The 13,438-nt window shown below is 37.6% G+C and overlaps 1 protein-coding gene across 12 annotated transcripts in view; it reads left to right on the forward strand.

The window, feature by feature from the left end:
• The window catches only part of HUWE1 (HECT, UBA and WWE domain containing E3 ubiquitin protein ligase 1), a 143,359-nt gene that overhangs the window by 16,186 nt on the left and 113,735 nt on the right, over positions 1–13,438 (forward strand). For 11 of the 12 annotated variants that reach the window (XM_067723113.1, XM_067723112.1, XM_067723123.1 and 8 more), the window contains one exon: positions 11,036–11,104. In XM_067723113.1, coding sequence (XP_067579214.1) covers positions 11,060–11,104 — 45 coding nt within the window. In that variant the 5' untranslated portion in view covers positions 11,036–11,059. Of the gene's footprint in view, positions 1–10,678; positions 10,736–11,035; positions 11,105–13,438 lie in introns of all 12 variants that reach the window. The other variant, XM_067723115.1, reaches the window with a different exon arrangement.

Genomic DNA, 13,438 nt, shown 5'->3' on the forward strand with positions numbered 1-13,438 from the left:
AGAGTATTTTATCCAGGAATACAGAATTCCCCCTTACATAGAGGAGGTTTAATTTTAGAGATGCTGAATATTTCTTTATAAACCTAGGGACATGAGAGAATTGGAGCTGAATAATGCACAAGGGTTGGAATTCTGTTTCTTTGGTTTCCTGTACTGTCTTTATTGTATTTGACAGTGGCCTGTCATGTGGCTTTAAGGGAAATACCGTACGCCTGTGTTTCATAAATGAAAGTGAAAACACTGTAGTGGCTAAGCACACAGTGTCTTGGAGATATTTCTGGGGGTGATAGTTCCTAATGTTTTTCAGGTCACAGATCTCTTTAAGAAGCCAATGAAAGCTATCAACTATCTTCTCAGAAAAATACCCACATAGGTGAAAATTTTCCATAGAATTTAGGATTTTTGTGGTGCTCCCTCAATATAGGACACAAAGAAATCTAAAGATTTCTCCAAGTGTCATTAAGAGGATGTCCAAATTGCTGTTGTTTGTGCTTATATTTCCTAGTGTGTGTGTGTGTGTGTGTATTTTTTTTCCTAGACCAAAGCATTATGCCCAAAGGTGAAAGCTGGGCTAAAATTGTTTCACTTTCGCTAAAGGTGTACTCTGCTTTATGCAACTTTAATCTCTAAAAATCCAAATTTTTTTAAAAAGCAAGAAGATTATGGTTGGTGTTACATAAGGATTTATCCAATGTAGTGTGTTGATTTTGTAATTGGTTGTGTTTCCAGCTTTGCTTTGACCACTAGGAAGCTGTAATTTGTATGTTTTGTGTACTGGCTTTTTGTTGCTTTTATATTACGATTGCTTCTAGTCTTCCTTTTTCTCTGATTTACACCTGACCATCTCATAGCACCTATCACAATGCCCTGCATGTAGCATATTAATAACTATTTGTTGAATGAAAGATGAAGATTGAATGAGTTGTATAAATTGGTTTTCTCAGTTGAAAATGTCACTTTAAAAAAGCGTTTAAAGTGATTTGGAATTTTTAGCTTTTTTAAACATTCACTGGGTAGTCATTCATTCATTTATTAATCTACTAAGTGACAGTTCCTATGCTGGCAACAGGAATGCAAAGATAAATAGAATCCCACTCATGCAGAACTCACTCTAGTGGGGAGACTGACATGTAAATAAAGAGAGGTGTGTTGATTGAGGGTATGTGCAGGATACAGTGGGGACACAAAGGAGAGAGTGATCAGTGTTACTCTGGGGGAGGGGATATCTGAAAAAGCTTGACAGAGGAAGTGACATTTAAGCTGAGCTCTAGGGAATATATGCAGGGAGCAGCCATTTTAGCAGAGAGAACAATCTGAGTCAAGGTATCAAAGGTCTTGAATGGTAGGGAAACTGTAAAAACTTGACATGGTTAAAGCGTGGGGAGCCAAGAGGAATATTATGTAATGTCATGGCCCTGGTAAGAGAGGTAAGCAGGCACTAGGTCCTAGAGGTCTTGGATACTGGTTAGGTAAGGAGTTTACACTTGATGTTGTAGGTAGATTTTGAGTTTGAGGGAGATTGCTCTGGGAGCAATGTGGAGGATGGAATGGGGGAATCTAGCAAGATAAAGTCTTAATTTAAAATATTTCTAATTTATGAGATTTTCAAACATACACAAAAGTTTGCAAACAGTATAATGAACCCCCATGTACCTGTTACCCAGCTTCAACAGTTGTCAACACATGGCTATACTTATTTATATCCCATTCCCTCCCCCATTATTTTTAAGCATATTCCTAAATGAATCACAGATTGGCAAAGCATAATTAACAATATATAACAAAGTGGCTCTCAAGTCTGGCTGTGCAGCCAAATCACCTACACAGCTTGAAAAAAAAAGTTCCCACCTCTTATCTATTGAGTCAGATATTTATATGGCCAGACATTTTTCATTTTCAAAATAAGCTAGAGTTGAGAACTCCAGATTTAATTTTTAAGTAAATTATTTTAAAGATATTTTAAAATTAGCATTGACTTCTGATGGATGTGTTTTCCTGAACTCGCTGAATGCTGCCTGTGGCTCTTCTGAGTGAAGATCATCTATTAGATAGTGGCAGGCTTTTGTGTGGTTAAGTTGTTGACAATTCACTAGAGCATATTAGTTTAAAGGCTGATGTCTTAATTTCCTGTTAGAGATGGGCAAGACTGAGAAGTACTTCCATCTTTGAAATTGGATGTGATGAGATAGGGAATAATCCATCATTGTTACAATTGATCTTTTGCACCAAATCCAACCACAAGTAAAGATGGGGATGGGAGACAGAGCATTCTTAAAGGGTAGACTAAGATTATTCCAGAGCACCAATTTAAAATGTGTAGACAAGGAGTCTCTTCCTCTCCTCCTTAATAAGCATAACTTTCACACAGGCATTGCCGTTTTTATTTTTTTTTCTTAGGAATGCTAGGAAGGGAGGTCTCCTTGGCATGCTGCCATTTCCTCTCTGCTGGCAAAACTGATTTACAACTTTGGTGAGCCCTATTTGTTGCCTGAATTCTTTTGATGCCAGTTTCTCTCTCTAAGTAATTGGGAGTAATGACCAGAAGGATAACTCCTGGATCTGCAGCTTCCCAGGACTGTAGGGTAGAGGACGTGTAGGGGATGACTTCTTAGTCATTGGAGGTGATGCTATTCTCACCTCCAAAGTCAGTGTTGGAGGTTTCAGATTCTTCCTCCTCGGTATCCCTGCCCTTACTTTGAGTATACTGCAATGCAGAAAAGCACCAAGAGCAAGCATGAAAACTTATCTGAGGTATAGTGTTTTCAGATTTTGAGGGAGAGACCCTGTCGACGTATTTCTGCAGATAATTTCCAGATTTGTCTTGGGTGAGTAAAGGCTATACCTCATTTGCTTTATTATTACATCTTACTATCAAATGTCCAATAAAATCTAGGTCAGCAGTTCTCAGGGTCATATTTTATGTGGCCAGGGACAGGGATATCGGTGTCTGTAGGAGGGGTGTAGCGGGGTGGACTGTGCATACATTTTGTGTACTGCAGAGTTGTGGAGCAAATTTGGTTTGAATCTAGGTTCTACCACTTACTGGGTATGTGGCTACTCTTGGCCTCAGTAAACCAGGAATGATCTTCATCTCCAAGGTGTTATAAGGATTAGAGATAATACATAATAGGTGGTCAGTAAATGTTATCTGTTGTTATTATGGTGATAAATGGGTTCTCAGAATATTTGGTGGGTATTAATGTAAATAATCAGAAACTAGACTGGATGGAAAGGCCTGATAATCAGGTGGTGTCCCCTTGTCCCCTTTTACAAATCAGTCAGTGTGATGTCTCTGTCTCTAATCAAATGGTCAATAGCAGGCTGGGTTTCAAGATTCAGCTTGCTGTTTCCTGACATGATGGACGGTCTGGGCATTTCTCACCCGAATTTACTTTCAGAGACTGCAGAGAGGCAAAAGGCAAATATAATTAAGTATTTTGCTTTGTAGGACGTTGGAGTTTAGTATTCTCTAAAGCATTACTTTAAAACCACCATAATGCTTTTCCATGATTTCAGTGGGAATTTTAGGCTGATTTTTGTTTTGTTCTTTTTGTTTTTCATTTAATTAGCCAATATTTATTGTTTCCTGTAGGAGCTTAGTGTACAGCTAAGCTGTGAACAAAACAAATAGGGAAAATGCCTTCATGGAGCAGACATTCCCATGGGTAGGCTGACTCTGATTCATCCACACTCCCATACGTGTGTGCAGCATTTCTTAACCTACCAATAATAAACCAAATCAATAAATACTGAATGCTTGCTGTGTGCCATACTTCAGGATTAACCAGCAAGAGGTATAGGAAAGAGGCTCCAAGAGCCAACAGCAGCCAATCCAAGACATTTGTTTAGAGAATATTTTTCTTAATTTGATGCATGCCCTTTGGCTCAGGGGCCACTGTTTTCTACCTTAAGAAAAATTGTACAAAAGAAAAATTCTCATTATAAATGGATACATGATTATAGAAAATTTGGAAGGCTCGGAAAAGCATGAAGCATAAATAAAACTGTGTTATCCTGCCACCTAGAGGCAACCACTGATAATGTTGTATATTTCTTCCCTTCCCAAGGTTGGTTGGTTGGTTGGTTGGTTGGTTGGTTGGTTGGTTGGTTGGTTTTCTTCCTCACCCTGTGGCATACATTTTCTCATTAATGTCAGGGAGTGATAGGTACAGGGTATAGTGTGAGCTTGTAGGAGGGACACTCAGTCAAGTTTTAAGAGATTAAGAAGAGGATTGTCCTAATTCTGGTTAGTACTATTTGTGCTGTTGAAAACCCACGTAAGTGTTCACTATGTTAAGGTGAAATAGTGAGATTCTAAATAGTCCCCTACCCTCAGCTTTCTTAGGGATTTTCTTTCCATTATCTCCTTTTCCTCTCCCTTACCCCTCTGCCTTTCAGTGAGACCCCATAATTTTCTGCTTGTATTTACAATCAGCCTTTTCAAGAGTGTTCTACACATGCCATCTATATTGCCGCACTTCCTATTGATTCCTTGACTCATTCCAGTTTGACTTCCTTTCCAACCACGCCACTGGAACTAATGCTTGTCAAGTTATCTCTAGTCCCAATTTCAATGGACATTTTCCTGGACATACCTCATTTTGACATTTGACCCAGTTGATCAGCGTTGCCATCTTGTGTCTTTCATGATGCCGTGATGAACTAGTTTTGCTTCTACCTCACCAGCCTCTCCTTTGCTGGATTCTCCTCCCATGACTTCAAGTACTGTCTGTATGCTTACAATCACAGATTTTTTTTGTCAGTGCATACTTCTTTCCTGAACTCAATTCTATAAATATTTGCATATCTATCACATGGAAGATGCTGTGCTAGATGCTGAGAGCTTAACACTGTAGAAAATCAAACCAGTTACACTAATTGATACTTGCAATGAGAGAAATAAGTAGGGTTACTATCATTAAAAAAAGTAACAGACAGCTTTAGGCAGGTTGCCTTGGGAAGCCGCTTTGGGTCTTAGTTTAAAGTCAACTTATCAAATAGAACTAGGTGTGGGAAGAATGAGTGTGGAGCAGAAGCATTCCAGTAGGAATAGCACCTGTAACGGTCTAGAGGCCAGAAACAATTTAGAGTGTTCCAGAAACTAAACGGAAAGACTAATGTGGTTGTGCAGAGAGGAGATTGGAGAGAGTTCCAGGAGCCAAATCATGCCAGGGCCCTCTGGGTCATGGTTAGAATTTGGAAATAATTGTAGGGAAAATGTTGAAAGGTTTTAAGCAAGGAAGTAACGTGAGCTGATATATGTTTTAAGAAGATTACTTTTGCTGTCTGGAGAATGGATTGGATGAAAGTGAGTATGGAAGTGGGGAGATCCATTATCCATATTTCACAGTTGAGAAAACAGAAGTGCACATACGCTGATTTGTCCATGCTCATACAGTGAGTAAGTTGATAATAGCAGGGATTCTAACCTGGGTTTCCTGGTTTGGAGCCTGTGTTATAATCTGGTGCTTCTCAAACTTTAATATATGATCTTATTAAAATACAGATTGATTCTTCACGTCTGGGTGGGGCCTGAGATTTTGCATTTTTAATAACTCCCAGGTGATATCAGTGCCGCTGATCCTTCAACCATACTTTGAATAGTAAGGCTAGTCCACCACTGTACTCAACTGCTGTTGACCCAGATTTGGAACTATAGATGTCCTCTGCCCTTAAGCTAATTTCAATATTGAAAGTCATTCTAAATTTGATCAACCGGAGGTGATTACTACAGAGTGAGTTACCCTTTAAAGAGTGACTTCCCTCAGTGTATTTTAATTGTACCCTCTTGTCTTGATGTAAACCCTATAAAACCAAGATTCCAACTTCAAAGATAAGTGAAGTTGGGGGGAATGAAGGAGTGAAAAAAGAAATGGTTAATTAAATGGAAGTATTTAAGTGTAATGGTAATCGCTACAGATGGTGATTCATAATAATTCATTAGTTTTCTGAAAGTTGATCTTTCTAACCTGAGTTTAGGAAGAAATATTTATTATGTGTAGAGATTGTTTGGTGCACAGAGTTCTGGTCTGACCCAACAAAGGCAGTAGGCTATTTCCAGGGATTTGTTTAGAATTAACTTCTTTTTGTTAGAGACTTGTTTATGTAATGGGATTTTCATCTGTTTAACTTCTAAGCATTAGGTAGAACTCATTCTCTAGTTACTGTTCCATCATTAGTGAGATTGATAATATCTCAGCTTTTCACCTTGTGTCCCAGCTTCCTCTCTTACAATATTTTTTTTGAACAATAGGATCCAACAGTGTAGAGGAATTTATCACAAATTTGTATTTTCATCTGCAAGCATTTATTGTTGTAAAACTAGTAAATAAAGTGAACAGCATGTTATTGAAGCATGGACTTGGGAGTCAGAAGGGCCTGGATTTAGATCTTGGAGCCAACATTCACTAACCAGGCAAGGTTCTGAATTTCTCTGAGCCTCAGTTTTCTATCTGTAAATGGGGAAAGAACTTGGCTTGAATGGTGAGGATTGTAGGAAAGACAAATATGAGGCCCCCGAGCAGCATGTCTCAAAGTGTATTCTTTGGGATTCTTAAATTGGACTCTCAGTAGATGCCACCTGGAGGGAAAATGTTTCTGTGTCCTATTAAGTTTCCTTTACCCGGGATTTCTTGGAGCTGTTAGTAATGTCAGTCAGCCATGTGACTGTCCTAAAGGAAGAGAAATTTGTAACATTTCCTAAATTACTGGAACCTAGTCTTCATGGAGCAAGATGCTCTAGAATGCTTTGAGAAACACTAGCCTAAGTATTATCTGGTTTGTAGTGGGCAATCAAAAAGTATTCTCCCTTCCTTCTGTGAAACCAGCTTAGAAATAGAACAGGAACAAAAAAGACTTGAATTTTCTTAATTGATGTCTCACATATCTTCCTAATTGATATCAGGCAGTGATATCTTTCTTTTTTAAACTACAGGTATTTCTTGCAACAAAATTATAGAGGCCAGGTTAACATTGTACTTGTTATGGGAACGTGTGCTTGATCATTCATTTGTTTTGGCTTGTTTTTTTTTATTTGGGTGTCTATCATCTGAATCTGTTTATGAAAAATTTGGAACCTGAACAATGTGGAAACTGAAAAAGCCAAATGCACTTGCTCTCCCAGAACCTTGACAGCTAGAGCATAGGCATGGGACCTCAGCTTGACCAATCAGATGCTCACACTTGGGACAGTGCATCTAGAGCCACTGATGCAAATACCTGAGACCGTTTAGAAATCATACTGCCACCAGCAGTAGCTTCTAGGCATCCAGAGTCCGGTGTTGGCAGCATAGGCACCCCCAACTAAGCTGTGTCTGTGGGAGGTCTTTGGCTGTAGTTCCAGGATGCCTAGCTTCCTTGGTTCTGTCTGTTTTCTGAATGTGGATCTCTAAGCTTTCCTATTGATTGCGTGAGCTATCAGTTACCCTTCCAGTAAATCACATTTTTGCTTTAGTTAGCCAGAGTCTATTGTTTTCAACCCAGACCCTTGAATGGTACAGAATAAGTCAAAATAGCTTTAGTTAAAGTGAGATACATATTTGTGTGAAGATTTTTGCCAGTGACTTCATCTACATTTTTTTAAACCAGTAAAATCGTTGTGAGTTGGTTATTTGCACAAGTTTTAGTCTGTGCTCTTGGTCTGGAGGATTTTTTTTTTATTGTTGGGTTTTAAGAGTTCTTTATATATTCTAGATAGTATGTATGGTTTGCAAATATTTTCTCTGAGTAGATTTTATAGTTTTACATTTAAGTCCATCATCCTTTTTTTTTCTTTTTTGAGATGTAATTGGCGTTTAACATTATATTAGTTTCAGGTATACAACATAATGATTCCATATTTGTATATATTGTGAAATGATCACAATAAGTCTAGTTAACACCCATCACCATAGTAACAATTTTTTTCTTGTGATAAGAACTCTTAAGGTCTGCTCTTAGCAACTTTCAAACATATAATACAGTATTAACTATAGTCATCATGCTGCACGTTATATCCTCATGACTTCTTTGTTTTATAACTGGAAGTTTGTGCCTTTTGACTACCTTCATCTGTTTCACCCACCCCACCCCCCAGCCCCTGCCTCTGGCAAACACCAATCTGTTTCATGTATCTATAAGTTTTGTATTTTTGGTTTTTGAGGGTTTTGTTTGTTTGAGATTCCACATATAAGTGAGATCATACAGAATTTGTCTTTTCTCTGTTTGGCTTATTTCGCTTAGCATAATGCCCTCAAGGTCCATTCATGTTATCGCAGATGACAAGATTTCCTTCTTTTCTGTAAGACTGAATAATATTACATTTTATATATCTTTAATATATATAAAAACATAAAATGTGGTGTACATTTTATCTGTCTACAGCCACATTTTCTCTATTCATCCATCAGTGGACACTTAGGTTGCTTCCATGTCTTAACTATTTTAAATAATGCTGCAGTAAACATGGGAGTGCATATATCTTTTCAAGTTAGTTTTTTTCATTACCTTTGGATAAATATCCAGAAGTGGAATTGATGGATCATATATTTAATCTTTTGAGGAACCTCCTTACTGTTTTCCATAGTGGCTGCACCAATTTACATTCCCACCAGCAGTGCACAAGAGTTCCCTTTTCTGCACATCCTTGCCACATGATCCATTTTGAGTTAATTTTTATATAAAATATGAGACTGAGGTCAGAGTTCATCTTTTCGCCTATAGATGTCTACTTGGTCTGGCACCATTTGTTGATAAAAATATCCTTTGATTGTCTTGCTTTTTCACCTTTGTCAAAAATCAGTTGGGCATATTTGTGTGGGTCTATTTCTTGGTTCTCTATTCTGGTCCATTGGCATATGTGTCTATCCCTCCTCTATTACTGTGTATACAGTCTTGACTACTGTAGCTCTGTGTGTGTGTGTGTGTGTGTGTGTGTGTCTTAAAATTGGATAGAATGATTCCCTCTCCTTTTTCAAAATTGTTTGAGCTATTGTAGTTCCATTGTCTTTAATATGAGTCTTCTTAGTCCATGAACATAGTGTATCACTTCATATTTTTAGGTCTTGATTTTCTAAATCAACATATTGTGGTTTTTAGCATACAAGGCCTGTACATGCTTTGTTATTTTTACGCCTAAGTATTTCAATTTTTTTTTTGAGCAATTATGAGCAGTGTTGTAAAGTTTTGAGTCCACATGTCCATTGCCAGTATACAGAAATATGATTGATCTGTGTATGTTTACCTTGTATCCTACAACTTTGCTGAGATCACTTGTTAGTTCTGCGGAGTTTTTTGTAGACTCCTTGGGATTTTATACTTAGATAATCCTTTGTTACCTGCAAATAAGGACAGTTTTCTTTCTTTCTGATCTGTATACCTGTTACTTCCCTTTTTTTACCTTATTTCAGTGGCTAGAACTTCCAACACTGTGTTGAATGAAACTGGAGAGAGCAGACCTTCTTTGCTCCTAATTTTGGAGGGAGAGAATTCAGTGATTCGGTTTGTATGGTGTTGGGGCTAACTGCTACTTCCTGTAGCTGAGGCAATGTAATAGCCTTCCACAAATGACTACAGCCACAATGATGTGACAGTCACTTGCTCTAAGTAATTGGTGTGAGGTTTTGTGAGACAAAGCAAACCTGAGAGTAAGTGTACAAGTAGCTCACTTATAGTTTCCACTACATGTATCAAATTGTTGCCAGGATCCTGTTGGCCTCATTTTAGATATTTGGAAGTTGTTGGCAGAAGGCATCTTGCTTATTTTCTCTTAGATGCTGAGGTAATTCTTTTAAAAAGTAATCTGGAATCACATACCTTAAATGTGAACTTTAGAGGGGAAACATCTTTTTTTCTTCAGGAATGATCCCTACAGCAACATTTTAGAGTATATTCTGGATTTCGTACCAACTCTTTCTGAATGCCCATTGGTTGAATGGATGCCAGCCATACAGACAAATACATGTTATTTCCAAAATACCGAGCATGTTGGACTAACTCTAGACCAAAAGCTGCCTAAAATTTATACTTGTGCTTGGTCAGCTTTATATTATGCCAGCCTTCTTGGAGGAGGGACATTGACCCCCAGTGACTACTGTATAGCAAATACATTATTATAGGTAAAGAGCCCTGCAGTTCACCTCTTCCTTTGCATATGTGCTAGTTGCTAATGGAGGAAACCTTTATTTCTTCCTGTGCCTTGGCCGGAGCATCTTGATGGACCTTAGTAAAATGATTGTGTTCTGTGCTCAGGATATTTCTAGTGGGAATCTTATACCTCATTTTCTAATGAAAAAAATAAAAGTATTTTGTTTCCTTTGTTCTTATGACATAATATATCTTTATGGGTTAAAACAGTAAAAGATACAGAAAAGCACAGGTAAAACAATTCATACATAATCCTTTTGGTTAGATTAAATTAACATTTTGATGCATACCCCTTCTAAGCTGTTTTCTTTAAACATGGGTTTATACTATTTAATGTGTTTTGTAACCTTTTTATTTCACCAGGAACAGCTTTGCTGTTATGTAATTGTGTGCAGTGTTTTTAACAGCTGTGTAATAGTCTGTTTTAAACCAACCCTATTTTGGATATTTGATCCTTTTCACTTCTTCACTGTTATACATGGTCATGCAGTATGGATTCTTGTTATTAAATATTTATATACATTCTTATGATTTTCTTTGGGTAAATTCCCGGAAGTGGAATTGCTGAGTTTTCCAAAAAGCTGCAGGATATGGTGAATTTTTCCATCCTGAGGTGTGTTAAAACATTTTACTCTTACTTTCAAGTATGAGTTTGAGAGGTCAGGGTGGGGGGCATTTTAATTTTGGCTTAAGTTGGTTACAGGCTTGTGTAACTTGAATGTGGGCCAGTTTTATTTGGAGAGATTGTTTACCACTCCTTACCTGGTATCTGTGCCTCTGAGTTGGCCTGCATCATAACTCCAATTTTACTTTAAACATTTTGCATGCTCTTTGTTCTATATTGTCTATGTCCAAGCATGTAGAGCTCAAGCTTGCAGCTTTAAGTCTCACTTTTTGGGGAATTTCTTTTCAGATCATAAAACAGAAAATCGAAAACATGAAAGTAGACAGGACTAAACTGAAAAAGACACCTACTGAGGCTGTAAGTATCCAAAAGTTTGCCTGTTTTTTCATTTCAGAAAAAAATCTTTGCCGTCAGTTCACGCATATTGATCTTCCAAATATATCATCACTTATACACACACAGTGCAGTAAAACAGCAACTTGTCTTGAAACAGTCAAATTTTCTTTTGAACTTCCCTTGGTTAAAAAGGTGAATAAGCTAGTGATCAGTGGAGAGTGAGCACTAAACAGTTTATAGCTATATGTACCTGAAGTAGGCTGTCTGGCTGCTTTTTCTGTGCATTGAAAGGCAGCATGGTATAATGGAAAGAGCAAGTATGGATTCAAATTCTGTCTGTATTTGCGGGATCTTTCTCAATTTTGTTATCTAGAAAATTAAAATGGTAACACCTTTCTCACTAGATTTCTTGTGAGGCCAGTGTTTTAGCTTTCTTTATTACTGATTCTTAATCATACAGTTCAGCTTAACCTATATTAACCTGTGTATTGGATGGCCATGTCAGTTGATCCTCTGTCAGCAGTAGAAATCCCAGCTTCTGTCCAATATTCTATTGGCCTGCTTAAACTGCATTCTGAAATTAAGACAGTATTGTATTGTTATGACACTCCCATAGACCCCATGTGCTGTAGTTCAAGGAGCACAAGCTTTGGAATTAGACATGGGTTTGAATCTTACTAGATTTTTGTGTCTGAGAGTTAACTTGCCTGGTTTCCACAGCTGTAAAATGGGGTTGAAAATTCCTCCCTCCTTGATGTGAGGCAGCTGCTCAGCAAAGTATCTGGCACATAATTAGTTGGTTCATTTTCTAAATACAAGCCACTTGGCTTTTTAAAAACTGTAACTACCTGGCAAGTATCACCCAAGGGTATCACTATTGATATTTATTCCAGTATTGCATGGGCAGTTCTCCTGCCCTTTTCATTCAGTGTTATACTAATGAATATGAGAAGTGCTGTCTTCGTACATCCTCTCCAGCATTGCAGATTTATCTTTTAAATTTTTGTTAATAGGTGGAGAAAAAATATTTCACTGTTCTGATTTGTATGCGTTAATACATATATTTCCACATTTATTGGCCTTATATTAGTTGTCTGCTCATGCTGTTTTATTTTGTATTTGACGTTGTAACGTCAGTTTCTTATTGAATATGCCATACATATTGAGTATATTCATTTTACATACCTGTTCATTTCCTTTTCATTTTGTTTTTGATATGTTTTGGCATCTAGAATTTTCGACAGTTAACATACTCAAATTTTTTGGAAACTGAAGAGCAAAAAGAAAACTTGCCTGAAGTCATTTAACTTCCAGGATAATTCAACCTTGTAGATAATCAGAGAAATTCAATTTCTTTTTCTTTTACCTAGTAGATTGTTAGAGATTTGTTGTTGGAGTCACACTTATGTACAGATTCCTGGCTTATTTCAGTTAGCATAATGCCCTCGAGGTTCATGCATATTGTCACAAATGACAAGATTTCATTCTTTTTTTATGGCTGAATAGTATTCCATTGTATATATGTACCACATCTTCTTATCCATTCATCGATGGACACTTGGGTGTTTCCATATATTGGCTATTATAAATAATGCTGCAGTGAGCATGGGGGTTCATATATCCTTTCAAGTTAGTGTTTTCATTTTCTTTAGATGAATACCCAGAAGTGGAATTGCTAGATCATATGGTAGTTCTGTTTTTAATTTTTTGAGGAACCTTCATACTGTTTTCCATAGTGACTGCACAAGAAAGATATTTATTGATCACTTTATGTATCGGCAGCTGTGCAGAGGATTTTTTCCCTAGATTTGACATCTTTATTGGAGCAAATCAATATAAACCATGGCAGTTGGTATGCAGCCATTGAACTGGCAAGTGCTTTGTTTTGCACTACCATGAGTAAGGAAAATCACACTCAGCTTGCATTTATGCAGCAGGGACAAGACGGTAAAGATATACTTTTGTCCCTGGTGCCTTCTGCAGACTACAAGGTCCATAGGGATCTTGATACTCCTGATAAAACAACGCGGTGCTGGTACGTTAAATTGATGCTGTTATGCTAACTGGGGCTTGTGAACAGAAAGCACAAACACTTTAGATGCCTTAGGCATGTGTGCCAGAGAGTGCCCTTTGAAGGTTGAGGGCCTGCCACGTCAGGAAATTTTCTAGGGGTTCAAAGCTCTGGGAAGTGTCAAAATTTCCCTTCTAAAGTGAGAGACATGTTTTTGCACCTTGTACCACACACCATGAAGAAAGAGGAACAGTGTATGGGGTGCCTCTTTGGATTTTGGAGCCAGCATGTATTACATTTAGGCATGCTGTTTTGATCCATTTACTGGATAACTTCTAAAGTGA

This window comes from Pseudorca crassidens, chromosome X (genome assembly GCF_039906515.1).
Source record: "Pseudorca crassidens isolate mPseCra1 chromosome X, mPseCra1.hap1, whole genome shotgun sequence".
Classification (NCBI taxonomy): Eukaryota; Metazoa; Chordata; class Mammalia; order Artiodactyla; family Delphinidae; genus Pseudorca; species Pseudorca crassidens.